The sequence below is a fragment of the Hipposideros armiger genome, unplaced genomic scaffold (genome assembly GCF_001890085.2).
Source record: "Hipposideros armiger isolate ML-2016 unplaced genomic scaffold, ASM189008v1 scaffold_17, whole genome shotgun sequence".
Lineage (NCBI taxonomy): Eukaryota > Metazoa > Chordata > Mammalia > Chiroptera > Hipposideridae > Hipposideros > Hipposideros armiger.
This window is the reverse complement of record NW_017731367.1, coordinates 7,837,054-7,864,162: the sequence shown is the minus strand read 5'-3', so window position 1 is coordinate 7,864,162 and position 27,109 is coordinate 7,837,054. Positions and strand designations below refer to the sequence as shown.

The window sequence follows — 27,109 nt, the reverse complement described above, 5'->3', positions numbered from 1 at the left end:
CCCTTTGTTTTCTAGTTGACGACTGTCCCACGGCCCACCGTCTCCCGATGGATGACAGAGGCTCGCTGGCCTTCGAAGGGGATCGTAGCTGCCTGTGCCAGGGCCTGTCCTCAGCCCGCAGACACCTCAGCAGAAGGAATGGACTTTCGAAACTCTGCCAGAGCAGGACGGCGCTCTCCGGTAACGACCTCCTTCTGGGTGTTGTGGGCGTCGGCGGTGACCCTGAGCCATGCAGTCGCTCGTGTTGCCCGTGGTTTAGGTGCTGGGTGTGCGCTGGTGGATGAGGCCATAGGGCGTCGCCTTCAGTGTCTGCTCTGCGTGTTTCTCAGGCAGGAAACTGTCCTTTTCAGGCAGTGTTGAAATTCATGCCCATATTTCAGGATCGAGTTAGAGTAAAATGTCACTTGTCACTTTAGAGTGTGGAATGCTGTCCTGGGCCGGCTGCATTACGGGACGCACACGACTGGTATTTGCTGACTGCACTGCAGGTGTGTGTGTCCTCCTGGACACAGGCAGACAAGATGAGATGGAGGGCAGCCGACTTCACTGCGTGGGCAGTGATGCCCTGGGGAGGCTGGGAACGGGGGCACCCACTGCCCACTGACTGCTCCATGTCAGCTGGTGCCCCCATAGTCTGGACACCCCTGGGCCCAGACACAGTGAGGAAGAAAGTGTTGCCCTTCCTTTGAGGGACTTGTCGTCTGGGGTGCTTCAGGAGACAGCAGTGTGCACACTTGAAGTTGGGTAGACCTGGAACAGGGAGCCTGTTAGCCCCACGGAGGGGGCCTGAAGCTGGAGGATGGGGCTGCAGGGGAGGCAGGGGGCCTGGTCTCCAGGACAGGAGCAGTTTGCCAGAGGCGGAGGGCCTGGTGCTGAGCTCGCCTGAAGGGAGTGTGGGGGGGCTCATGATGAGGGCCAGACACGCTGTAAGGGTCTGAGGCAGGCGGGCAGCCCTTCAGCCGGGCACCAGGCTGGCCCAGGGACGGGTCATTGTCGGGAACAGAGGCCAAGCTGGTGTCGCAGTGCCTGTCTCTAGATGTGGGGTGGTTGAGCCGACCTTGGGACCGGCTGCCTGCAGAGAGGAGGACCAGGCCAGCGGCCATGTGGTTTCCGGTCTGGGTGAGGCCACTAACTAAGGAAGTCAGGGACTCCTCAACAAAGGACCCAGAGGGGACAGGGGGCAACTCAGGTTTGTTTGGCTTCTGAGCTGCTAGAAGGATGGAGTTGACATTCCTGAGATGGAAAGAAGGGAGCAGGCAGTTGGGCCTGGGGAGGGGTAAGTGAGGAGCTGGCAGCACACTGCCAGGTGGGGTGTAGTTAAAGCCGCCCCCTCACCCCCACCAAGGGCGGTGTGCAGCAGAGGAAGGCTGAGCTGGTCCCCAGTGGCGAGGGGTCAGGGAGGTGGATGGACAGGGTGCCCTGCTGAGGGCAGGTAGGTGGTGAGGAGGCGGGAGCTACCCAGCGCGGCTGCGGGTGGTGCGAGGGAGGCCTGGGAATCGGCTGGGGAGTTGAACGTCTCGGGAGCCACTGGACATGTTGCCAAGAGCAGGTTTTCCGGAGGTGAGGCGTGACTGTGACAGAATGGATGGAGGGGAGTGGACGAGGCAGGCAGCGCTTGGATTTGTGACTTTCCAGGAGCAAGTGATGGGGCAGTGCTGGGCTCTGGGTCTTGGAATGATGGGCAGGAGAGCACCCCTTGGCTGGATGGGCCGGAGGGGACCTCGGCTTGTCATTTACATAGCAGAGGGGACATGGCTCTTCATCGCTGCGGGGCCCCTGGTGCTGGTATAGATGGGCCTGGGAACTTGTCGGACACACAGTTAGAGCGGGAGTCACCTCTGTAGGTGCATTGAACTGTTGGCTCCTTTTGCAGGAGATGGGGCAAGGGCCATGTGCTTCGTGTGTTTCAGAAGCCAGCTCCTGGCAGCCCCGTGAGGTCTGAAGCTTCCTTTCCTTTTCCTTCCAGAAGACAGATGGAGCTCCTACTGCCTGTCGTCACTGGCTGCCCAAAATATTTGCACAGGCACCCTGTGCTGCCTGCCCGCAGCCGAGCAGGTGGACCCGGCTACGTCCCTGGGCAGCATGTCCTGCTGCTCCCTGCTGCGTGGCCTGTCCTCGGGCTGCTCCACGCCCCTGCCTCCCGCCACCACGGGCAACCCAAACAAGGCCGTCTTCACTGTGGACGCCAAGACCTCGGAGGTATTTGCTTTGCTTTGTGCACAGCTGTGGCTTTGGGGTCTGTGCCTTCAACCTGTAACCTCACCAAGGAACTTGCATTTTAAGTGCAATTAGAAAACCATCTGATTTTACCTGTGTAGAAGAAGAGATATGAATTTGGAGACCTAAATATCAAAGCAAACTGAACCCTGTCATCGAGATAGAGATTCCAGGAGGGGATGAAGCCCGTAATTGCTCACGCTTGCTAGAGTGTTGGTTCAACTCAAATTAAGAATGGATGTTTGATATTTGAATTAAATGTGCTAGCATAATGCACGTTTATATACACAGAACTGAACTGTTAGATGGGCAGGAAGTGTGGTGTAAAGCCATGTCTGCCTCAGGGTCCTCATGACACGCTGCGCCCACCTTGACAGGTGCAGGGTACGCGTGGTCCGATGCACTCAGTGGTAGACAGTCTTATTTCCGTGGGTGGCACTGTGGGAAGCCTCCCCGCAGCTGACGGTTGGGGAGAGGTGGAGCCTCCGGGCCTCGCCCGCTGGTGCCTGTGCCACCTTCTTGCCATTTCTGGGAGGCAGAGATGCTGCTGGTAACGCAGGCGCCTTCCCTCTGCAACCCTCAGATCCTGGTTGCCAATGACAACGCGTGCCGGCTCCTGGGGTACAGCAGCCGCGACCTGATTGGCCAGCAGCTCACGCGGTTCTTTCTGAAGCCAGACTCTGATGTGCTGGAAGCCCTGAGCGAGGAGCACGTGGAGGCCAACGGCCACGTCGCCGTTGTGTTTGGCACGGTGGTGAGTGCGGGCCTGACCACGGGGCGGTCAGTGTGGGTGCCTCCTCCTCCTCCCCGTCGGTGTGGGGAACGGCTGGGGCATCACGGGAACAAAGCGGTGTTTCCGCCAGCCTGGCATTGCTGGGAGGGAGGAAGCTCGACTTCGACTAGCGTTTGCAAACCTTCAGGGCGCCCCACAGATTCCCAAATAGAAACATGACCCTACTGTCTTCACGTCCACATCTCCACATTGGGTCAGGGGGCTGGCGAGGCTGGAAAGGCTTCCCTGCCCATGCATGTGTCCAGCCCGCATGCTGACAGGCTGAATGTCATGTTAGATGCTGAGCCCTGAGCCTCAGGAAGGAGTTAGATGGGGTCTACTACATGCGAAGAATTACCCGTCCAAGGGACTGACTACCGAGAAGGAAGTGAGATGTTCAGCACAGATGGTGTCTGCTGGGTTAAGAAACCACAGACACCACCGGTTAAAATGTGCCCTTCTGCTAGAAGGTTCACTCAGAGGCCGTAAGGTTCAGTGTCTGCATTCCGGTGAATTTCCGGAATGGGAGGCAGGTGGGCAGAGCTTGCAAACGCCCATGAGCCTGGATTCCGGGGCCTCGTGGCCGGGTGCTGCGGGGCACAGGTGAGCCTGTCCGTGCTCGCAGGTGGATGTCCTGAGCCGCAGCGGGGACAAGACCCCAGTGTCTGTGTGGATGAAGAGGGTGAAGCAGGAGCATAGCCGGTGCTGCGTGGTCGTGCTGGAGCCCGTGGACAGGGTCTCGGCCTGGGTGGCCTTCCAGAGCGATGTAAGTTTATGTGCTTGTTCTCAACTGCTCACAGCCTTGCCACACGTCTCCTCCCCTGCTGTGGGCTTCAGGGCAGAAAGTGGGTGTGAGGGTTCTGGAGGGTCGGCTCCCACCTGCTGAGCCCCTTAGTATTCGTGTGCTGGGGCCAGGAGCCCAATCTCCATACCTCAGTTTCCTCATCTGTAAAATCAGAGTTGTTTTAACACTTCAGTAAAATTACATACGTAAAACCCTCAGGATGGTTGCTGGCACGCAGGCAGCTCTCAGGTGTGAGCTGTGGGTGGGTGGCTGTGCTTCTCACGGGTGAGCGTCTGACGTGTGCTGGGCTTCTGTGGAATGCCTCCAGCAGGCGGACAAAGGCGACGCTGCACAAGCTTGTCTGTCTGCACCTCTTGCATTTCTGCTATCTGAGTAGCATTCATGGTCTTGTTTTAATGCTTACAAACACCGGTTTTTCTCCAAGGGAGCCATAACGTTGTGTGACAGTCCCTTTGCTCAGCTGCACGGCTACACATCCGAGGAGGAAGTGGTCGGGCAGTGTATCACAGACCTGATCCCTTCCGTGCAGCTCCCTCCACCTGGTGAGCACCTCCCACAGGTAGGAGTGCTGAGCGCCTGCCCCGCGTGGCTGGATTCGGGTCCCCTGTCCCAGGCACTGGCTGTGCTCGAGGCTCTGCCCTCGCTGGGAAGACTGAGGGAGGAAGAGCGGTGTGGGGAGTTGGGTGTTCTGGGGGCCCTCCCCATGATGCTTGGGGCACAGATTTCAGTCTGAAGCAGCAGAGACTCAAATCCTGAGATGCTGCTGTCACCCCATCCATGTCTGTCAGAATCTCAAGATTCAGAGGTCTGTTGGAAGAGCCAAGGACGGCACCACCTTCCCTCTGAGCTTGAAGCTGAAATGTGGACCCAGCAGCGAGGAGGCAGAAGGCGGTCAGGTGGCCCCCGAGCAGAGCTACACGGCGTCTGTCTGGGCGTTCTCCACCATCAGTGGCCTCATCACCCTCCTGCCCGATGGCACCATCTATGGCATCAACCACAGCTTTGCGCTGACGCTGTCTGGTTATGGGAAATCTGAGCTTCTGGGCAAGGTAGGGCCTCCCTGGGTGGCCGGTTACGTTCCCTGCGGGCAGCTGGCCTGTGTCCCACACCAAAGGCAGGTGCACGTCCCAGCCACTGTTCATGCCGACTTCCCCGGACGCACGTGGGCCCGAGGAGGCGTCCCCTGCTCACAGCCCTGCACTGAGCATGCGACCCCCTGGACCATCTCCAGGAGAGGGACAGGCTCTTGCCTCCAATCTCTGTCCTCAGTCTGGGCTGAGTTATTGGATGAGGGTGTATGTCACAGCTGTGGCCATTTGCTCTGCACCCCAGGTGGGGGCTTGTCCACACATCCCCCGACAGTGCTGGGGCCGCTGGGGGGGCTGTTGCATGGTCAGGACTGGAGAAAGGTGTTTCTATACCCCTGTTCCCTGGCCTGAGCTTCCTCTCAGCCCCTTGGCCATGAGGAGGGGAAGGTCTTCGCACACCAGGGGCCAGGCCGCCATGGGCGGTGATGGCCCCTTTCTTCTAATCCAAGACTGCAGAGCGGCCCTGTGTCAGTTTCTGCAAACAAACCACGACACTTAGTGCCCGAGTGACAGTCATGTGCCTCGGTCCCAAACGGCCACTTGGGCTGAGCTTCAGTGGGACAGCCCATTCTGTTCCACGGGGCTCAGCTGGCCAGCTGGGACTGCGCCTGGGGAGCAGCTCAGGCAGCCTTGGAACTCCCCTCTACAGGTGGTCGTGGCAGTTCCCTGGCTCCCTGGGAGGGACCTGAGCCCCTCGCTTGGTGGCCAGCCGGCCTGGTGTTTGCCCAAAGCCTTATGTGAAGCACCTTGTACACCATGGGCTGCTGCAAAGTGGGGAGCGTCCGTCCCCCTTGTCACTCCCGCTGGGGCAGACTCCAGACCCGGTGACAACCAGTCAGAACCTTGTGACCTCATTTGAGTTTCCAAAAACACGTCCCTCTCTGTTCTGTGTTAGAAATACTACAATAAGATGCAAGGAAGCTAAAGTTTAGTTAAATTAAGGCAAACTTAGTTCCGCTGAAGTGAACAGAGATGCTGTTAGTGGATTTCGGACAAGGGATTCCCACAGGAACACTGAGGACAGTGGGTCTCTGCAGGGAGTGTGTGGGGGATGTACCCTCCCTCTGGTGTTGGAGCGTTTTCTGCACTCACACAGCCAAGGGCCACCTGGGGGCGGGGGCACACGCTGCTTCAGAGAAGGCATCTGCCCTTGCAGCTCCTGGGCCTGCGACCCTCACACTGAGGCCATGGCCAGCCAGCGGAGGCCCTGCTGGACCTCCAGGTGCCAGTTAACTGCTGCCCAAGGTCCTTTTGTCCTTTAGTACCAGGGCACATGTCACTCCCTGAGGGCCGAGTGAGAAGGTTGCAAACATAGGCTCCCAGGCCTGAGGAGGACATGGAGCGAAGGCCAGATGTCTGTCTGCTCGGAGGACGTGTAGATGTCGGAATAAGTAGCTTCAGAGTGTGTTAATTTTATCTTTTTCACAAGAAGAAGGGGAAAAATCAGGAATTCCATGCTGATCATCAGGTGCTTTGGGCCTGTCAAAGGAGTCGGACCCGGTCCCCCTCCCCTGGAGGGGTGACATGCCCAGACACTGGCAGCTTGCTTTCATTTCTTCCAGGATGGATGCGGTGGTCCAGGGAGGTCTGCATCCTCCGGGCCTGAGTGCCATTGTTTGTTTTCTAGAACATCACCTTCCTGATCCCTGGGTTCTACCGCTACATGGACGTGGCGTACGGCAGCTCCAGCCCCATCTCACCACTTGGCCTGGCCAATTGCATGCACGTGGGCACCCAGACTGGGCCTGGGGAGACGACTGAGGACCCCCGGCAGGGCTGGAACCCTGCAGGCGAGGCCAAGGGTGAGCCCCGGCCTTCTCTTCCCAGACGCCTGCCCCACCTGGCCCGTGCCTCCAGTGGGGTCCGGAGGGAGCTGGGGCGTCCGTGGAGTGGGAGAGAGCAGGCATAGCTGCTTGGTGTGGTGTTCCTCTGGCTCTGGGGCCTTCAGAGTTTCTAGGGGATGGGACGTGTGTGTGTGTGTGTGTGTGTGTGTGTGTGTGTGTGTGTGTGTGAGTGAGGTGTTAACAGAGAGAGGACTAGAACTGCCCCAGGGTGCGTCCCCGCGGGCCTGGGTCTAGGACATAGGTGGCTAGTCTCCTAAGTTAGTCTGCAGTAGCTCTACCGGGTTTAAGGCCAGATTAATGTAGCACCTCAGGTTAAACGCTGATTTGAATAGTCAGCAGGATTTCTTTCTTATGTTGATTATCCCCTGTCCTTTTTTTTTTTTAAAGATTTTATTTTTTTATTGGGGAATTGGGGGATGGGAACAGTGCTGGGGAATTAGGGGAAGGGGAACAGACAAGTTGCTCTTGCTTTGTTCTTCAGTTTAGTTGTGGAGGACGTTGCTCCACTGGCCCAAGTTGGCACCATCATTGCGCTCTTCCCAGGCGAGGCAGATCAGTCGCCGGCTTCTGGATGGCCGCTCACTGCGGCTGCTGGCCGCTCACTGCGGCTGCTGGCCGCTCACGCTGGCTGCTGGCTACACACGGTAGCCCATGGCAACCCACTGCAGCAGGGGCTGCAGCCTACGCCGTCGCTGGCGACCCACGGCAGCCCAGCTCCAGGTTGAGCTGTTGTTCAGCATCTTAGCTGTGGAGGGCAGTGTCACTGGCCGTCATATGTGGGATCCGAACCGGGGCCCTCTGGCATCCCAAGCCAGTTCTTAACCATCGCGCCACTCGGCCGGCCCTGTGAGGAGCACTTTTGCTAGCTGTTGCCAAAATGCCCTGGAGGGCTGGTGCCAGCGGCCCTCTTTCATCAGCCAGGGGCTACGATACTTTCTAGAGCCTCCTTCATCGGACTGCTGGCTAGTAAGAGCCATCTCACCCCTCTGACCCAGTTAACCTGCTGTGTGCTAGGCCAGCCCCAGGAAGCTGGTGGGAAGCAGGTGACACACAGCATAGGTGCGAAGCATGGGAGGGACCAGCGCTCAGCAGGATGTCCAACCTCAGCCCTGGGCCTAGGAATAGCCCGCTGGGAAGGCGGCTTTGAGCGGAGCCCCACAGATGGCAGGGGTGGCATTCGGAGAGGGGGAGAAGCTGCAGGCCAGGGCCAGACCAGAGAGGCCCCGGAAGGGAGCAGCAGCCAGGCCGCAGGGCTGTGGGGGTCGTCTTGGGGACCATGGCCTTCCCCCTGCAGTCAGCGGAGCCCTTGGAGGGCCGTGGGCAGATGAGGGCCCCACTCGGACTCCAACTCCGGCCTTAGTGGCCTCATGCTGCCAGGTGCCGGGCTCAGGACAAAGCAGCAGGGGGAGCAGAGGGTGCCCGCTGGGCGGTGGGAGGTGGCCGGACCTGGGACACACTGCAAACATGGCTGATGGAGTTTAGTGGATGAGGTCAGCCCCTGCCCCTGCTCCCGAGTCTCGGGGAAATGAGGAGGTCTATCTCAGGAGGGGGTGCCTGCAAATAGAAAATAGTCTTTTTTGCTGTTCCTGCTAGATCCAGGGGTTAATGACATGCTTGCCAACGGCCACATACTGCCACGACATGAGACTCTAACACCAGTGGGAAACCAAGAAGCCGTCACTGGGTTCCGGGCTCAAGCGGACACTGGAGGCCGTCTTTCTTCTCCTCTCCCATCTCCACCCACTCCGGAGTAAGTCCTCTTTGGGAGGTGCGGGTGTACTGAAGGTTGAGTACCTCCCATGTTACCTGGCCTGGTCCCCAGCAGCCTCTATGTGACAGCTCCCAGTTTACTTGTAAGGAAGTGTTTAGGCAGGTTCCAGGGAACTGATAAAAGCATAATTTTCTGATTTTTAAAATCACTTGAATCTGTTCTTTTTGTGTATGTTTAAATAACAAAGTATTCTATTTAGACTAAAGGAAGTTCATATTAGAAAATTTGGTAAATTTAGAAAAGTAGAAATAAAAAACCTCGTGTTCAGTTATCACAGTGCTATTGTGTATTTGGTGTGTTTTCAGCCAGTTTTGTCTCCCACTAAAACTCTCTGATGTATGATGCATAGTGTGCAGTAACATGCCACACCCTGGGTGTGTGGGTGCCCCTGCCCCAGGACCCGGCACCCCTCACTGCCCTGGTTGGCGCCAGGATGCAGGGCAAAGGGGCTGCCCTTGAACTTGAACTGTGCATTCTGTTATATCTGGTTTCTTATGCTCATCGTCGTGTCTGGGCGATTTATCCACATGGCCGCGTTTTCCAGTCTTCTTGAAATTATTTGTAAAATATGTAATATATGAGCATGTGTGCTTTTTTAAAGTGCAGAAGAAAATGGTAAAAAGGAAAGTCCCTGTGACTATCTCGCAGTTTCCTCAGAGAGAACCACTGGGAGCAGCTGCATTTTTGTAGACCATTCCCTGTGCACTGAAGTATAAGAGTATGTGTGTGCGCACTCACTACAACTGCCCTTGTTCCTTTAACACAAAGAGGGTCACACTGCACGTCCTTATCTGTGTACATGTGTGTGTGTACACAAATGTCACACTGTGCCCATTATTCTCTGTGTGTACGTGCTTTATTTTTTAACTTTATTACACAATTTAGGTTTTTTTCTATTAGAAATGTATGTTGTCAAATGCTTTGTACTTGTCTCTAACAGAGGAGAAGTCCGTGTGATCTTTCTTTTTTATTCTTCTGTGACTCCTAAGTAACTAGGCCATTGTTTTAATCCCCAGAGTGGACAGTGTCCCAGAAGGAAGCCCACCAGCCCAGGAACAGTCGTTCGAGAACCAGCAGAATGTCCCAAAAGGAAGCCCGCCAGCCTATAGCCAGCGGTCATTGTCCGAGGACCCGCGGAACGTCCCGGAAGGAAGCCCACCAGCCCAGGAACAGTCTTTGTTCGAGAGCCAGCAGAATGTCCCAGAAGGAAGCCCGCCAGCCCATAGCCAGCGGTCATTGCCTGAGGACCCGCAGAACGCTGTCTTGGAGGAGGAGGAACCCACAGCAACAGAGAGGCTTGGACAGGACCTTTTGGGAGGAAGCAGGCCCAACTACGTGGACACGAGACCACTTGTCCCCTGTGGAGGCTCTGAAGCTCTGATCCCATGCGAGGACAGGAGCAGTAGTGTGGAAATGTGGGGGCTGTCCCAGGAAGCACAGCTGGAAGGGATGGGTTTGCACAGGGCCAGCCTTTCAAACCACCAAGGTGACTCCACGGGGCAGCCGGCTGGGGACAGCCTCCTGATGCTGCAGCCTGGGTCTGGGGGTGAGCAGAGCGCACCCCAGGGGAGCCTGGCCTTGGCCCCCAGCCTCTCTGGGGCTCAACTCTCATCCGCACCTACTTTGGAGGAGCTGTGGCTGAAAGCGCAGAACGACAGGGAGGAGCTGCAGACTTGCTTAATTAAGGAGCAGCTGTCCAGGCTGAGCTTTGGGGGACCTTTGGGCGCATCCTACGTCGGGCCGGTCCCAGCCGAGCACCCCCCGTTCTCCTCCCCTGTGTCGCTGTGTGACCTGGGAGGCAAAGACCTGTATGGAGGCCACTCAGGCAGCTCCTCAGCCTGCTATGCCCGAGCCACAGACCTCCCCGGGGTCCTGGACACAGTGGAGGCCCGGGAAGCTGATGGGAATTCATTTTCCTGGAACCTCAAGGAACTCTTTATTAGTGAACGGACAGACCGAAGTTCTTCAAACTGTTCCTGCACCTCGTCTGAGCTCGTGGGGACAGCCTCTCCCCCGCTGCAGGGCTCCGAGGTAGACATGAGCACTGTGCGCAGGCAGAGGTCAGAGGTTCTGGACGACCGAGAGCTGTTACTGCTGACGGGCACCTGTTTCAGGCTTGGCGAAGGCTGGGGGCTCCGGGAGACCTGCCTGGGCCTCGATGGGACCGAACTGTCTGACATCTGTTTGGTGTCCTCGGAATGTGATGATGTGAGTGGCAGAGAGAGCGCAGGCGGCATCGTTCCCATGTTGGGAGCCGGCCCTGTGGACACGTGCCCATTAGAGGAGCCCAGGCACAGCGTCCAGGTCACCTCCACGCCTGTGAGAGAGGGGAGCGCGGCATCGCCCAGGGCCACCGGTCTGCAGGGCGACATCCAGGAGGGCACTTACGAGGGGAGCTGCCGCCACCGGGACGGCTCGCTGCTGAGTACGTCCTGGCGGGGAACGGGCCCCCCTCACCCTGGGTCAGATGGGGCTCCACCCTGAGTAGTTCCGGCGGGAACCAAGTGTTAAATAAAACCCTGCAGTTAGAGCTGACCTTGTGCAAGTCAGGATGAGTGCGTGTGCCTGGGAAGGGTGGGGCCCACGGCCCACTCTGCAGTCTCGAGGTCACACGGGCTGGAGTGGGGCTGGGGAGCTGTTATGGTGGGTCTCCAAGAGCTTTCGGGGTTCAGGCTGCTCTGAGCTCTAAAAATCTTCACTCTCAGAGGGCCTGTGATCAGGCCCCTTCACTTGCCCCTTTGAGGTTGATCGTATTTGTTTCACTTTTCTTTTTATTTTCCTAATTCTTAACAGGTCGTTATTTTAGCCAGTTGTTTCTTTATTGCTAATTTTGTAGTGTTGATTAGAAAGGCTCTTTTCATAAATATTAAAAAGTTATGTAAGTAATACATGTCATTTGTAGAAGTATTAGAAAATATAAACAAAAAGAAGAAAATACGTTCACCTGTAAATCCCCCATAAAAAAGATAACCAGGCTTTTTGGGCGTATACCCAGGAGGCTGTGGAAAGCACACACGTGTGTGCATAGTGTGTGGTTTAATGTGGGTCCGTGAACCACAGCGGGCACATACGTGTATGTTTCCACGGGAACCATTCACGTTCCTTCACCCGGAGGCCGAGGCTTCCCTGTGTCGGGCGTGTTGAAGGTGACTTTCCAGGTACTTCTGAGTTGGCAGGGGTCCCCTCAGCGCTCCCTGTGGTCTCCAGCTGCCTCTGGACACACCGAGCTGCTGACCCCGCGCCAGGCGGAGGTCCTCTATGCTCAGCCTTTCCCTTCCTGCCCGCCGACCCTTCTCCAAGTCCAGGCGCCCTTTGCCTTCTGCCCGGGTGCTCTGTGTGGTCTTCGTGCTATCCAGGGCCACGTGCTTTTTCATCCCGGGGCTGTGCTTCTGCCTTCCCTTCAGGTGTGCACTTCCAGGTGAAGCGGGTGGAGCTCCAAGGCCCCGCGCCCCTCTTCTGCTGCTGGCTGGTGAGAGACCTGCACGGCCCCCAGGCCTCCACCCCACGGACCCGCCTGCTCCTGGCCAGCCGGCCCAGTGCCAGCCACTCGGTGTGCGAGCTCCCTGGACCCAGCGTGGGGGAAGTAGGTACCTGCAACGTGCTGGGTGTTCTCCCAGCAGCACCTCTCTGTCTCCTGGGGGTGGGAAGAGGGTCTGCTTGTGGCTTTGGATCACTGTCTCCTAACGCCCTGTGTACTAGCCATGCGTGGGGTTTTAAATCTGTGTGTGCCCCATGTGCAGGGTGGGTATAAACGCGCTTTGATGCATCTTGAGGCCGCCTGGGAGGAGCGGGCGCAGGGTGCAGGTGCTGCTCCTCCCACAGCCGTGGGGGACGGTGGGGGGATTGTGGGGGAAGGGAGCGGGACGCGCACCGCCTGCGGCTGCCTCCTTTCCGTTGGTGCGGCCGGTGGCGTGTGGTCCCTCAGCCCTTCCTCCTGTTCGCAGGTGCTCAGAAGCCAACCTTGGTTTGAGGAGTCCCCCAAGGGTGGGGAGCTGGACGGGCTGGCGGCTTGCGAGGGTGCGTACTCGCACAAGTACCGCACGCTGAGCCCGCTGGGCAGCGGGGCCTTCGGCTTTGTCTGGACCGCGGTGGACAAGGAAGAGAACAAGGAGGTGCTTCGGCTGGGAGGGAGGCGGGCTGCCCCCCCGCCCCTCCCCACTGCGTTTCCTGGTCACTTCCTCTGGAATTGACCACAGCTTGTGTGTCTGGGCCAATGTCACATGTCGGTCTCCCTGCATTCGTAATGTCCCCGTGGGTCCTTTGTGATTTTCCAGATGACCGCTCATCCCTCTGCTGGTCACGACACTTGTCTCCTTTTCTGTTTGTGCCTCATCACCTTTGGTTTGCCTTCTCTCCTGCCACCCGGCAGGACCTGCAGAGCCCGTGAAGTGACAGGTGTGCCACTGGTCTCCTGCTGCTCCTCTGTGGCCCCTGTTTTTGATGGATACCTTTTGTTTGAGGATATTTCATTTTCAGCTCACTGAATGCTGTTTTTAAAGAATGAGTGTTGTTCTATCGAATGTCTTTCTGGCATCTTTGAGATGGCCATATCCGTGGTTCCTTTCCTGACAATGGATTATCAGTCAGCTCGTCACATTCCCAGACTCAGGCCTCCATTACGCTCTCATATGCTTTTAATGTTTTGATGAATTGGTTTGCCAGTATTTTTATTTGGGATTTTTTTCCCATTTATATTCATCCAGAAGTTTTTTCTTTTCCTGTCAAAGTTAGGTGAGGCCGGTAGAGTCGGCGTCAGTGTACCTGAGCGTGTGGTATTGTGTCTGAGGTGTGTCTCTGGCTCGTGACGAATTCTTACGTTCCCTACCTTTTTTTTGTCAGACTTGCCAAGTATTGTCTATTTTATCAAGTTTTTGTTTTGTTTTCTTTTAATTTCTTTCTCGTACTTTCTGTGAGTTAACGTTGCTGTTTTTCTAGCTTACTGGATAGAATGTATTTTTTAAGCTGTTCCTTATAGTAAAAGCATTTACGCTTTGTCCACGTGACATATATTGCTCTCGCTGTCACGTGCTGCCACTCTCGCTGTTGTCATTCATTTGTCTGAGTCAGACCTTCTCATTCCTGGTTGGGAACCAGGATCCGATAGGCTCTAGGGGTTTCTATGGACATTTATACTTAAAGGAAGAAGAAAGAAGACCCAAAGGTCTTCTCGGGTTAGAAAGAAACACATGAGTATTTTTGCCTTTCAAAAAACAGATGTCAATTTATATACTGACAACAAATTATTAAGTAAAGCAGCCAATCAGAAAACAGACTTTGAAGAGTCAAGCTACTCACAGGGCAGCATAGTTCTGGTGCCTTACTTACTTTGTAGGTCAATTTGGGGAGTTTGCCATCTTCACAGTATCGATTCTTGTCAACCAGGAACATGGGGTGTCTTTCTACTTGTTTAGGTCTTCTTTAATTTCTTTCAACAATGTTTTTGTAGTTTTCATTGTACAAGTCTTGTCTTTTTGTTGAATCTCCATTATTTTTAGATCCCATTTCTTCTCTTTCCCGTGTTTATTTTTTATTTGTTGGAATATATTTGTCATTAATTTTTCTAGGAAGGGTGTACGGTGATATGCCTTTTCCTCTCAGAACCTTTTAGACCCCGTGTCTATTGTCATCTAGTGTTACTTAGAAGTGAATTTTGCTGCCAGCAACCTGTTGTTTTCTTTTTCCTTTTTCTTCTTCTTCCTTTATTAATCTTTGGATTTCAGAAGTTTTACCAGGATGTATTTCTGTGTGTGTTCGTTCTTTATTCTTTGCCTTTTTTTTGTTTGTTTTTTTGGCTGAGCCATCCTGCCACCTGTTGGCAGCTCAGCTTGGGCCGGGAATTGAACTGGCGACCCTGTTGTTCGGAGCTCGTACTCTTGAGCGAGCTCTTAATCAACTGAGCCACTCAGCTGGCCCCCGTTCTTTATTCTTGCTTGAGAGACTTGGTAAGACTTCGACCTGAGTCTTTAAAGCTTTCTTTATTTTAGGGGAATTCTGTTAATTCTTGTCTGCTTTCTCCTCCGCTCATCTTAGGTGTGTGCTGGGGCTCGCAGGGAGCCTCCCTTGCTGTCTGCTGATGCTGGACGCTGGACGGGAAGCAGAGAGCACCCCTTTAACCGTCTGAACTTGAGCTCCTGCTATCTGTGGCCCCATGTCCCGCCCCGCCTCACTCACCTTTCCCCCCCAGTGGCAACCTCGCCTTCTTGCTTTCTCTCAAATTTCTCATCTGGCCTATCCAATCATGGTGACCCTCCCTTTGAAGGATCTTCAGAACTTGTCCACCTGTCACCACTCACATGCTGGCACCTAAGCCATCACGTTTTTCCTCCTGATTATGGGGAGGTGAGTGGACGTTGCAGAAGCTCCTAGTTTTTCTTCCTGCTTCTTCCACTGAGCTCTGTGCTGTGGCTCCAACGGCCTCACAACCCCCACTCCATCTGGCTCGGCCTCCGTGCTTTCCCCGGGCTCCTCTCAGAGTCACCTGTACTCCACTTTGTCATCTTGGCATTCACTCTCCCTGACCCAACGAGCACCCTCTCCCCAGGAGACCGTGAGTTCCATGAGGGTGGGGCCTCCGTCACCTTGTTCAGGGTCTCGCTGATGTATGAAGAACAGTGCAGGCCTGGCCCGTGGTCTGGGCTGTGGTCACCCCGCCACGCTGCTCGCCCAGCACTCACCTGGCTGCAAGTATTGTGTTGAAAGATGAGGTTACTGGCCAGCGACTCCCAGTGTTTGTTTCCATTATAAGCACTGTCTTTTTTCTGTTACACTTTCTAGCTGACCACCGTTAATTGTACTCACATCACTGTTGTTTATCTTGTGTGCATCGCTCTCATTGAGCTCTGAGTAGCTCTCAGGACTGGATGGTTCTTTTTGTTTAGTTTCTAGTTCTCAGGCCTCTTGTCTCATGGTCTCGGCCGGGTCGTTTAGTCCTCGGTGGAGAAATTGGGGTGATACAGGGTGTTCCGGGGAGGGCCCACTCCGAGGTCTCCAGGGGCCTCTTTCCAGCAGCGGCCACGCTGCTCGCCCTGGGTTCCCACACTGGTGCAGCGCCTCAGTTTATGAACAGCAGCCGCTGTGCCCTCGTGCTGCCAGGGCTTGTCGTCAGCGCCTTCTTTCACGGCCTGGGACTCGGGGAGGGACACATGGAGGTTCCGGCTGCCGCCAGGAGCCAGCAGGGCACCGGGTCCGATGGGGCTGGAGGAAGGCTGCAGCCGTTCCTCCCTCTGACTTCCTCGTAGGTGGTGGTGAAGTTCATTAGGAAGGACAAGGTTTTGGAGGATTGTTGGATCGAGGACCCCACACTTGGAAGAGTCACGTTAGAGATCGCAATTCTGTCCAGGGTGGAGCACGCCAACATCATCAAGGTGGAGTGCTGGTCTCGCCCGTGATGCCCTGCGCTGCTCACGGAAGCGCCCTAAACATGGTCAGAAGGCACCTCAGCAGCGCCAGACCCAGCTCTGTCTCTCCCCAGGTCTTGGACGTATTTGAGAACCGAGGGTTCTTCCAGCTGGTGATGGAGAAGCATGGCTCCGGCCTGGACCTCTTCTCATTCATCGACTGCCATCCCAGCCTGGACGAGCCGCTGGCGAGTTACATCTTCCGACAGGTGAGCACAGGCTGGGCTCAGGTCCCGGAGGCTGTAGAGACCGGGTTCACACTCGGTTCCCTCTCTGAGCTGGATCTAGCCTTTAGGTTTGGGATTTTTGGAGTAAGAGAGGTATTTTAAGGAGAGAATTCTCTGGTCGAAGTAGAGAAAGCGAGGCTGGGAAGGATGGGCGAGGCCAGATGCCATTCTCAAATGACTGGGAGGCAGGCTAATGAACAAAATTTATTTATATACACAGAGTATCCATACCTATCTCAACATTAGCAAGTAAAGCTGTCAGACTGGGCTCTGATACCTCTGTGTCTGACCTGGGCCCTTGTCCACCAGCAGGAAATCATCGCTAATCCGTGCAGCAGGGCTTGTTCTAGTGACGACACCGTGAGGCTATTGGGTTAAATCAGAGAGCACCCCGAAGGGAACAAGTCACAGGTTTGCTCTTTGACTGTTTCCTGGGGGTGACTCAATTTCTAATGACAGTGTCCCTAAATTGACACTCCTTCCTCAGAGCTATAAACTCCCAAAAGTTACTGGGTATCTGCAGTTAAGTTTCTGAGGCACCTACTTGTAAGTTTCAGGCGTCATGGTCCTGCCAGAGAAGGTCACCTCTCTCCCTCTCCCTGCTTTGGAAGGTTACACACTCGTCTGCTTTACTTCATGGCAAAGATTTGTTTCTCAAATCTTCATGGTGAAAAGAGTGTCTGATGTAACGGTTAAAAGCTGCTGCCTGATGTGTTCATTCTGGGGCTACTGATATAGGAAATTACAGTGTTCAATACTTTATAATTTCTGCAAGAAGTATGTATAGCCTGTTTGTAAATCTGTACATGTCCTAAGTGTTATTTTGTGTAAATACGGATTCACAGTTTTATAGAAGTATTATCTTATGGAAATGTGTGCATACATGGTGTCGGTCACCAGTGTGCTGCCTGCCCACTGGCGGGGGCCGGGGCCTGTGAGCACCTCCTCTGGCAGCTAGGGCGCAGGGTCCAGCAGGAAACAGAAACCACACATGAATGTGAACGTGACAGTTTCATCAGGTTTCTTAACTACGAAGGGCCTGGCCCGGAAGTTGCTCTCCCCGCTGCGAGAGCCTGACGTCGGCGTTGGAGACTCCCAGGCTGCTTTGTGAGCTCTGGTGAGCTGAGGGTGCCGGAGCCAAGCGCTCCCTAGGGCTGCTTCCCAGTCAGCAGCCGGCCCACACTTATCCAAGTGCCAGCACATGTCTTGGGACCTCTGTCTGTGGTCAGTGCGTCCTTCCAATCGTGCTGCCGTCGGGTGAGGCAATGTCCGCTGGGAGGTTTTCTTCAGCCGCAGAGACAGAGAGGACTTAGGAGTCGCTTATTTATCTGGGGGACAGAGAAGTGGGGGTAGTGAAAGGGTACAGTCTCAGCTGTGCCACATGAGTGAGTCCTAGAGGCCTGCTGTGCGGTCGGCCTGGTTCCTGCAGCAAACAACGCTGGGGTGTAGACTTAAAATTTTGCTTAGAGGGTAGATCTTATGTTGTCCTCATCACAAGTAATAATAATAATGCGATTTTGAAGGGTCACATATTCTTGTGCCGGCCGCGGCGAGCGCACCGCCTGGCACCGCCTTGCCTCCCATCACTGGGTCGCGTCTGCAGCACCCAGAGGCCTTTCCTGTCGCAACTTCACTGTGAGTCAGGGAACTCCTTCTTTTCTTTGTTTCTGTTCTTCCCGTTTTTCTTGTCAGCTCTCACTTGAAGTGTATCTTACATGAATTTCCTTTTAAAAGCCCCTATGCTTCTGATTTCAGCTGGTGTCAGCAGTGGGGTACCTGCGCTCCAAGAGCGTCATCCACCGGGACATCAAGGACGAGAACATCGTCATTGCCGAGGACTTTACGATTAAGCTCATCGACTTCGGCTCCGCTGCCTACCTGGAAAGGGGCAAATTGTTCTATACGTTTTGTGGCACGATCGAGTACTGTGCGCCCGAGGTCCTCCTGGGTAATCCGTACGTATCAGTGCCGCCCTTGTCACGTCTCCCGGCGGGAGCCACCCCATCCTGGGTGCATTTTTGGTGGGAAAGTGGTTTCAGTTTTGCCTGTTTGTGATGAGGATGCCAAGGGATAAAGGACAATGCTTTGGAAAGTGGGCGGGCAGGCAGGCGATGAGAGAGCCGTCGGGGAAGCCGGGCGATGGGTACCAGGTTCTGTGTTATTCTCTCCACTTTTATGTTTGCAGTTTTGTATAATTAACAGTTAAGAAAAAGATAAAGTTAGAAGAGTCCCAACCTTTTGGGACTCTTCAGGTAAGTGAAGAGGATTCATCCTAGCCTGGTTTATTTATTTTGGTGACAGGAAAATGTTGCTGGGTGGCATCACTAGAGCAGGGAATGAAGTCTCAGGAGCAGCGCCCCCAGGGAGCACCATGTGGGGTTTGGGCTTGTGCGGAAGGTGCTGTTGCTGGCCAGCCCCTCCTGCTGGGGGACGAGCAGGGTCCCGGCGCAGCCCAGTTGGCGTCTCTGTGCAGGGAGCCCAGGCAGCGCCTGCTGTCGGGGAGTCAGGACAGGACAGCCTGGTTGCTGCTCGTGAGGCTGCAGCTCGAGTATTTCGTGCTTCACACGATGGATGGTAACTCGTCTGTAAACAAGCGAAGTATGTCTCTCCATGTAGGAAATGGACCTTGTCAGGTCACTTCCAGACAGCAGGCTTCTGCCTGTGCCACATGTCAGACGGGTTGGGAGAGAGCGTGTCTGCAGAACAGCCTGTGGTTACAGGGACGGACGGCCACAGGCCCGTGTACCTCACCACCTGCTGCTGCGCCCTGTGCCCGCGCCTTTGGTCTTGTTCTCATGTGACAAGTGTAAGGACATGCAGATCTGGTCGGAGCCAGATCTGAACCCCGGCGGCCTGAGTCTGGAGCGTTCGCTGTAGCCACGACTGTCTCCGTACCGAGCCTCAGTGTCGCTGTGAGAAGTGACCAGGGCCCTGGTCACCACGTTCGCTCAAGTCATTTCATTTCCGAGCCAGGAAGTGAAGGCTGCAGGCTGCCCACATGGAGTCTGCCCTCCTGACTAGCTTCTGGATGTGTGGCTGGGTCTGTGAGCAGGATGGCTGGGCTCTGTGCACAGCAGAGTGTGGAGGGTGCTAGCTGAGCCCTGCGCCTGTCACCTCCACACACCAGAGCCATCAGACAGTATGACATTCTGAAGGGGGTGGTCTAAGAAGAGTCGCAGAGAGTCCCAGATGCCGCCGGCTGCTGTCCTGTCCCGTGTGGGACCATAGCATGTGCTTGTGGCTTACCTGCCCCCACCCCCGGGCTGTGAAGTCCCACAGGGCGCGGGGCGGTGACACTTCTGGACCTTTGGAGGCTCCGGGCTGGGAGAGCGCCTTGGTGCTTCTCAGCGACCTCCTGGCCTCCCCGGGAGCCATGCTCCTATCTTCTGGCTGTTCCTGTTCCCTCCTCGGCTGGTGAGGGGCTGTAGGTGTCCTCCTCTGAGTTCCTTCCTGCATCCTGTATGCGGTCCCTGCCTCAGGGGTGAAGGTTTGCTGAGCTCGGATTCTTCAGCCTGTCCTCCGGAGCTCTGCTTCCTCCCTCACCCTCTTCACATCCTTCTGTTCCAGGGCTGGGCACACTATAGCCCTTGGCCGAATCCGGCTCGCCACTTTTTAATTAATTAATTACTTAATTTATTTATTTTTAGCTGAGCCATCCTGCCACCTGTTGGCAGCTCAGCGGCTGCTCAGCTCGGGCTTGGGAATTGAGCTGCTGTTGCTCAGAGCTCGCTCAATAGTCTTGAGCGAGCTCTTAACCAACTGAGCTACTCGGCCGCCCCTGCCCCTGGTTTTCTGCCTCCTGATGTCCCCAGGCTCTCTGTGGCCCCCTGGATAGCAGGGGATTTCCTGGGCCTCTTTTCACTCCAGTTTCCCTGGCCACCTGGTCTAAATTTGCAGTCTGCTTCCCAAATTCCCTGTGTGGGCCCCTCGAGCTCCAGACCCAGTGACCACCAGCCTTGGGCAGCACAGGGACACGCGTCTGGAGACAGTCAGCCTGCGTCAGTGCCCCCGGCAGCAGCTTTGCGTCTTCTACATAAGATTCAGGCAGCATTTATGTACTAGCTCTGTGGGTGCCTGGCAGTGCCAGCTTGTCGTGGGTGGTGGCTGGGAGGAGGGTGTTTGAAGACAAGAGTGACAACAGTGTGCCCGGTGGCTCCTCCATTGGCCCAGCCGCTGGGACCCCTCCCACCGCACCATCTTGTTAACTTTCTTCTCTGTCCCTGACGCTGTCGCCTTACTTTGTCCTTAAGAGTCCTTACTGTGCCGTCTCACCCTGAGCACCCTTCATGTGTCACCTCGGCCAGCTCTCGGAAGGGCTCGCCTCCCTGTTTTGAAACCACCTGTGGCTCCCAGTGGCCCTGGTGAGCCGAGCGCCTGTGAGGCCCGGTGCCCTCTCCTCCAGGAAGCCCCCCGCCCCCACACCCCCAGGGGATGCCGTGTCTGCACCCACATGCCGCATGCACTGTCTCGTCCCGTGGTTGGCGCTCCGTATCCAGGATTAATCTAACCAGTCCCGTGGCTTGGCTTTTCCTGTCTTTCCTGGCACTTGGTGGCGCCTGGCAGGGGGCAGACGGAGGGCAGCAGCCTCACTGGGAGCTGTGCTCGCTCGGATGACTGGGGCCCAGGGCTCACTTGCCGGCTGGCTTGTGCCTCGACTGAGCACCTGCCACCACAACTGTTTCCTTGTCCTGCCGCAGGTACGGGGGGCCGGAGCTGGAGATGTGGTCACTGGGAGTCACACTGTACACACTGGTCTTTGAGGAGAACCCCTTCTGCGAGCTGGAGGAGACCATGGAGGCTGCAATGAACCCCCCATACATGGTGTCGCAAGGTGAGCGCGGCCGCAGCTGGCGTCTCCCCGCCTCCCGCCGTCGACAGCCTTTGTCCGTCAGCTTCCTTCCTCCTCTTTCTGTCCGTTCCTCTCATACTTTGATCTGCACATGAGGATCATTTCTATATGACTTCAAAACATCATGATAATTGTTTTTATGAGCATTCGTTCCCCTTTGGATCGTAGGGCCCTGTTCTGAGAGAGACATTAGAGCTCATGAGCTTGGCCGTGGCAGTGACTGCCGGTCCCACCCTCAGCTAGAAACTCATCACTTGGGGTGATGGAAGGACTTGGCCCCCAGCAGTTCCCATGGATGGAAGCCTTGGGTTTCTGTCCCACTGCAAGCTCCCCTCAGGGCAACGGTGCTGTTTGCCTCTGGAGCGGGGACCACCGTGGGAAGGCTCAGTGGCCGGGTCTGGAGTGGGCCAGCCCGGGACCCTCAACTGGAGGAACTCCAAGGAGCTGGCAGAGGTCTGATGGTCGCTGGACCCCTCGGTTCTGAGGTCCCCCCCAATCTCGACATTCTGTGATTCTGTAGTTGTCATTTATCGTTATGAAAAATGAGGTGACGAGGGCTTCATGCACGAAGTCTGTGCCTGGGATTTCTGCTTGGGTTACAAGCCTGTGTCAGTAGGCTTGGCGGCCATGACAGACACCACAGACGGGCTGCAATGACAGACGTTTACGGCTTGGAGTCTGGGAGCGTGATCAGGGAGCTGGCAGGGTCACTTCCTGCTGAGAGCCTTCCTGTCAGCAGACACCTGCCTGTTCTCTGGGTCCTCCCGTGGTGGCGAGGAGGAGAGCGAGCTCCCGGCTTCTCTTCTTACAAGGGCCCCACAACCTCCCCTAATCACCCTTATCACCTCCAGACACCATCACGTGGGGCTCGGGCTGCAGCCTGTGCATCTGTGGGGTCACAGCTGCCCACTGCAGCCCAGGAGAGGCCTGGAGGGCTGTGCTCCAGTTCCAGGCCCTGCGACGCCTTGGCCCTTGCGGCACAGTGACACCCACGGAGGCTGTTCCACGTGTTCTCGTCAGGCTCTCAGGACGCTTTCCCGGGATAGGGAGGCTTGGGGCGCCCTGGGGTGAGGGGACACCCATGTTGTTACAGGAAATGGGGACCGAGTCCAGACTCCAGGCTGGGCCTCTTCTCAGAGCTTGTGCTTCCTTCCTGTGGGGACCCACTGGGGGCCTCCTGCCAGCTGCCTCCTTTCCCTCTGCTGTCACGTGAACCCTGTGTCACTCACGGCTCTGCACATCCAGAGCCCCCAGGACTCTGCACATTGAGCGACTCCCAAGTTGTCGTTTCAGAGGTGACAGACATCTCTTGCAGCCTTTCTCAAAGCACAGCTGGGGGCCTTGTGTGCCAGAAACCCTGGGGTGCTAGTTAAGAGGGATTCCAGGGCTCCTTGCTGCCATTCAGGCGCTCATGGGAGCAGACCAGGGCCGCGGTTTTTGGATGTGCTCCACTCGACCCAGCCGACCACTGTTGGTCTTCCAGCCCCATGCCTAGGGCAAGTTTTTCTGTCCTCAGATCTCATGAACCTCATATCTGGGCTGCTGCAGCCTGTCCCCGAGCAGCGCACCACCTTGGAGAAGCTGGTGACAGATCCCTGGGTGACACAGCCTGTGAACCTTGCTGACTACACCTGGGAGGAGGTGTGTCAAGTAAACAAGCCAGGTGAGAGGCGAGGAGGTTCCGCAGGCTACCTTCTGGGTCTGGGGAGGACAAGGAGGCTCCCTCCTCCCATGCTGTCCTGGACGCAAATGTCAAGGTCTATAGCTGGCTTGTCGCCTATGAAACAGACGGGACTTGATTCTGTTTTAGAGGCCCCTGAAGGCCACCACAGGTTCAGAGCTTTGACTGTGGGCCTCGGAAGGTGGGTGAGTGCCCAGGGAGCCTGTGATGAGGTGGCACCTACAGAAGGGGTGGGGGGCTGGGGTTTGAGAAATGCAGTTGCTGCAGTGGTCTGAAGGGGCTGAGGAGAAGGGTAAGGCCAGGCAGTGAGTGCTGTGGGGGCCTCCAGGGCCCTGATCTTCAGACGAGGCAGATGGCTACACTGCTGGGCCACCCCAGCCTGTGTGGCCGTTCACTGAGCTGGTGCTGATGACTCCAGGCCTAGAACCCCCACAGCATCTCAGCAGGTTCAGGGACTCGGGAACGGTGCCAGTTGGGTTTGGAATGGTCCCTCGGATGGCTTTTGCTCTTGGGAATTCCTCCAGAGGGAAGCAGTGTTTTAGAATCATGTGTTGTTAGCATGTGATGCAATACCATCTTCTCTCTTCAGACAGCGGAGTTCTGTCCATTGTGAGTCTGGAGACGGGGAGCAGGACCCCAAGCACCGTGGCCTCGGACCCCAAGCACCGTGGCCTCGGGCCCCAGGGGAGTCCCCTAACGATGGCTTCACTCAGCCAGGAGATCGCGTTGTTTTCCGGCGCTTCCATTCAGAGAAAGTAATTCTCAAGAATTAGGCCTAGTTCATCTCCTAAAAACACCTGTGTGAGTTTGATAAATGCTAGAACAAAAAGCCCAGGAATACGGTATCATTTTAGGTTTATAAAATAGACTTGGAGTTCATTTTTTTCATGACTTTGAAAAAACACTGTAGTATTCAGTTGAGTTTTGTACTATTAGAGGGCATTTCATTTGTGAACTTCTGAAAGGCATCAATAAATTTGTAAATCTCTTTCTACTTTTAGTATATATGCACATTTCTGTTTCCTCTGACTTGGTCTCTGCTCATCTGATAGGCGGAATTTGCAGAATTGGTTAGCCAAATGACCAGGGTATCTTATTCATTTATTTCCTTGAACACTTTCCAAATTAAAGCAGTTTTGTTAGTAAACACTTACCCTGACTCAGACGGTCTGAATTCTTCCACAGAGCCAGTGTGGGCAGCAATTTGTTTCTGCACCCCTGCTTGCCTCAGCTGGAGAGAGGTCCAGCCTCACACAGTTTGGGGTCCCTCCTGGGGACCCCAGCCATCTCTGTAGCTGCTCTCCCAGGAGACTGGGTGTGTGTGGTGGTCTCGGGTACTTCTCTCCCTCCGTGCCCTCCACCTGTCTGGGCTCTGATGTGAGGCGGGCTCTGCAGCAGGCCCTCCCAGCAACCCCAGACATGCCTGCGGCCAGCCCTGGTGTCACCTCTGCCTGTCACTGTCGCACTCTTGCTCAGGCCACAGTTTTCCCACACTCTCAGATTACCCCCTCCCCTGGCTCCAGTGCATCCGCTCTGAGACAATCAGCTTACTCGAGCATATGAAATCCAGGCTCTATTTTGTATCCGTTGGAGGGGAGGGAGTGCTGAGGGGTAGGAGGAACGCTTTCTCCCCTCATCCCTGCTGAGACAGCAGGAAGAAAGACACAGAAAAGGAAGACTCCTCACTCTTCCCACAGTCAGCACTTGCTGCAGGTTCCAAGGCTGCTGCTGCCCAGAGCCCTGAGGAAGGTGCTTGGCCAGGCTGCCTCCAGCACAGTCCTGTGCTCAGTTTCCAGTGCACAGTTAGGAAGCACTCAACTGTGTTAATATTTTAGGACGCTCAGATAACAGTTACTTTTATTCTTAACTACTAGGATACAGGATTTCTTCATCTCCTTCCTTTAGAGCAGCGGCTCTCAACCCGTGGGTCATGACCTCTTTGGGGGTCGAACGACCCTTTCACAGGGGTCGCCTAAGACCATCGGAAAACAAAAAGATATTTACATTATGATTCATAACAGTAGCAAAATTACAGTTGTAGAGTAGCAACGAAAATAATTTTATGGTTGGGGGTCACCGCAACATGAGGAACTGTATTAAGGGGTCGCGGCATTAGGAAGGTTGAGAACCGCTGCTTTAGAGGCTGCTGTCCGAGTGTCTCTGCCATCACAAGAGACTTGTGGGCGCTCCTCCATCAGGGTCAGTAAAGACAGAGTTGTTAGACGTTTGTTTTTATAAGTATGTAGGAAAACGTTAGTGATATATACTCTTCAGGATTTAAATGAGCTTCCTTATGTTCTAAGAACTCTGTTTTCAAAAGTGGGGAAAAAGAAAAAGCCCAAACATTTATCCTTGTAGTGTTTGTTTATAATTTATAACACAAAAGAAGTTACAGAATGTTTTTTTCAGACAGGTGTGCAATGGGCTGATAATGCGAAGTCCTCACTCTCCAAGAACTGTTCGTTCTTTATAAGAAAAAATAATTAAAACTCATCTGACTTGATGGCAGTAGAAGGTTTAATACTTTGAGAGTGTTTTTCATAGAAAGAACCCGGGGAGAAAAGTTTTGAGTCTGACATTGACACATTTTCCTGTCTCTGTTCCAAGTATGAGCCCCGAGAGCAGCATTTTCATAACAAACTGAAGATGCTGTCAACTTTTAGAGCAAATCCGGCACCCCAGCCTCTCTTTGTTTCCAGAGCTGGATAGATTCTTTCCAGGCCGTGGAGGTGGCACAGGGTTTTCTTAGGCTTTGGACGTAAAAACATTAACATAATTCATGCTGAGGTGCTAACAGTTGAGTGTTTAAAGAAGAAAGATTAAAAAACCAATTCTTTGGTCCCACATAGATTACAGATGTCCTTTGCTTTGATATAATCCTTGTGTAAAAAGATACGTCTTAGCACCTAGCCCAGTGCTTGGCATAGAGCAGGTACTCACTCTGTAAATTGTATTCATGCAAGAATCAGGTCCCTTTTCTCAGTTCAGAACCAAGTAGATAAAAAAAGAAGAAATGCTTATAAAATAAGATTTTGGGATTACGAATGGTGGAATTTAGGCAGTTGAGGGAGCACATGATTTTTATTCTTTTTCATGACTATCCGCATTTGAAAGATGCATAGGCTCCATACCCAAATTATTACAGGTCTAGATCTGAAATTTAAGAATAAATACAATGACAAGGAGAAAATTCTGAGCTGTCCTGAATTAATTACAGCAGGCCGGAGGGTGGGAGGAAGAGATGAGAAAGAGGTTAATCAGTTAAACAACTGTAGTGCAGAACCAACAGAAGGTTGCTTGTAGTCCCGAGTGTGTGCTGGAACTTCAGATCAACTTCCAAGTGCCTATTCCCACGATTATTTAACGAGAACAGCTAGGGCCACTGCCCCCCAGGAGCCTCCACTTCCTGGCTACCCAGGAATTTTCCTGTTGCCCACAGCCCATCCAAAGGAACAAACACTTCTTCCTCGGACTGCACCGATCCCAGAGCTAGCCGTGCTGCACCGTCTCCCACCCCCTTTACAGCCAGTATCAATTCTTCCCAAACAACTCACATCTCTTCCTCCTACTTGATGTGTGAAGAGCTCATCAGCCCCAGGACAGCGGACGTGTTGCCTTCACCTGGCACTTCTGCTGGCGGTTCAGACCGCACCCCAGAACCCGGTCCGTTTCTGGCCAGCATAGGGCTCGATAAACCCTTTCTTTCAGAAAAGCTTTCAGCCATGCAAATGTTTAACAGCAGATTGGGCTGAAACATCACTGGCTTTCATCCCAAGAGGAAGCCAGACTTCTTGGTGGGGAGGACTTGTGTTTATAAGGGGAAATGTGTTGCAGGTCCTGCCATTTGATTACTTGGGTCATAGTTCCTAAGAACTACAGACTTCTGGAGTTCCTTGGGATAAACACCTCTAGAACATACCTGTCTTTTAGTGTGTGTGTGTTTACCCAGTGTTCATGCTGAATGCCGATTTTCACACAATAAGTCTTAAACATCTTTATCTGGGACGCCGTTTTTTCTCAGACTGCCTCGTGTCTACCCCGCGATGAAGATGCTCCGGGGAGGCTCTTTCTCCAGGGAAGTAACTCCAAACACGGGACGCGGCCGGTTTGAGCCGAGGTTTCCTTTCACCTCTACTCTTCAGAGGGATTTTAAAGTAACAGGAGCCGAAAGCGTGGGGAAGGAGCTGTTCATGTGCCGCGCTGGCCGAGCACAGGCACACGGCAGAGAGCCCGCGGCCTCCCCTCCGGGGCCCCGGCCCACCCAGCGCGGGGCACGGCTCGGAGGGCCGCGGCGGAACGCGCTTCCCGCGCAGCAGCGCTTGCGAGGGGGAGGGCGGAAGCGGCGGACCGAGGGGGGCGGAAGCGGCGGACCGGGGAGGGCGGAAGCGGCGGACGGGGGGGGCGGAAGCGGCGGACCGAGGGGGTGAAAAAACACTGTAGTATTCAGTTGAGTTTTGT

General features: G+C 54.8%; 2 protein-coding genes across 6 annotated transcripts in view; both read left to right on the top strand.

Annotated features, from left to right (window-relative positions):
- The window catches only part of PASK (PAS domain containing serine/threonine kinase), a 30,619-nt gene extending 6,974 nt beyond the window's left edge, over positions 1-23,645 (top strand). For 3 of the 5 annotated variants that reach the window (XM_019629519.1, XM_019629510.1, XM_019629501.1), the window contains exons 2-18: positions 16-180; positions 1,967-2,199; positions 2,801-2,971; positions 3,615-3,755; positions 4,219-4,353; positions 4,583-4,843; positions 6,510-6,684; positions 8,320-8,476; positions 9,514-10,922; positions 11,902-12,080; positions 12,442-12,609; positions 15,736-15,861; positions 15,969-16,103; positions 17,877-18,076; positions 20,819-20,952; positions 22,487-22,633; positions 23,241-23,645. In XM_019629519.1, coding sequence (XP_019485064.1) covers positions 48-180; positions 1,967-2,199; positions 2,801-2,971; positions 3,615-3,755; positions 4,219-4,353; positions 4,583-4,843; positions 6,510-6,684; positions 8,320-8,476; positions 9,514-10,922; positions 11,902-12,080; positions 12,442-12,609; positions 15,736-15,861; positions 15,969-16,103; positions 17,877-18,076; positions 20,819-20,952; positions 22,487-22,633; positions 23,241-23,410 — 4,074 coding nt within the window. In that variant the 5' untranslated portion in view covers positions 16-47 and the 3' untranslated portion in view covers positions 23,411-23,645. The remainder of the gene's footprint in view (positions 1-15; positions 181-1,966; positions 2,200-2,800; positions 2,972-3,614; positions 3,756-4,218; positions 4,354-4,582; positions 4,844-6,509; positions 6,685-8,319; positions 8,477-9,513; positions 10,923-11,901; positions 12,081-12,441; positions 12,610-15,735; positions 15,862-15,968; positions 16,104-17,876; positions 18,077-20,818; positions 20,953-22,486; positions 22,634-23,240) is intronic. The other 2 variants (XM_019629526.1, XM_019629534.1) reach the window with 2 other exon arrangements.
- A 3,049-nt stretch (positions 23,646-26,694) lies between these two features.
- The window catches only part of MTERF4 (mitochondrial transcription termination factor 4), a 7,197-nt gene continuing 6,782 nt past the window's right edge, over positions 26,695-27,109 (top strand). Inside the window, exon 1 of the mRNA XM_019628470.1 lies at positions 26,695-27,074. Within this exon, the coding sequence (XP_019484015.1) occupies positions 26,695-27,074 (380 nt within the window). The remainder of the gene's footprint in view (positions 27,075-27,109) is intronic.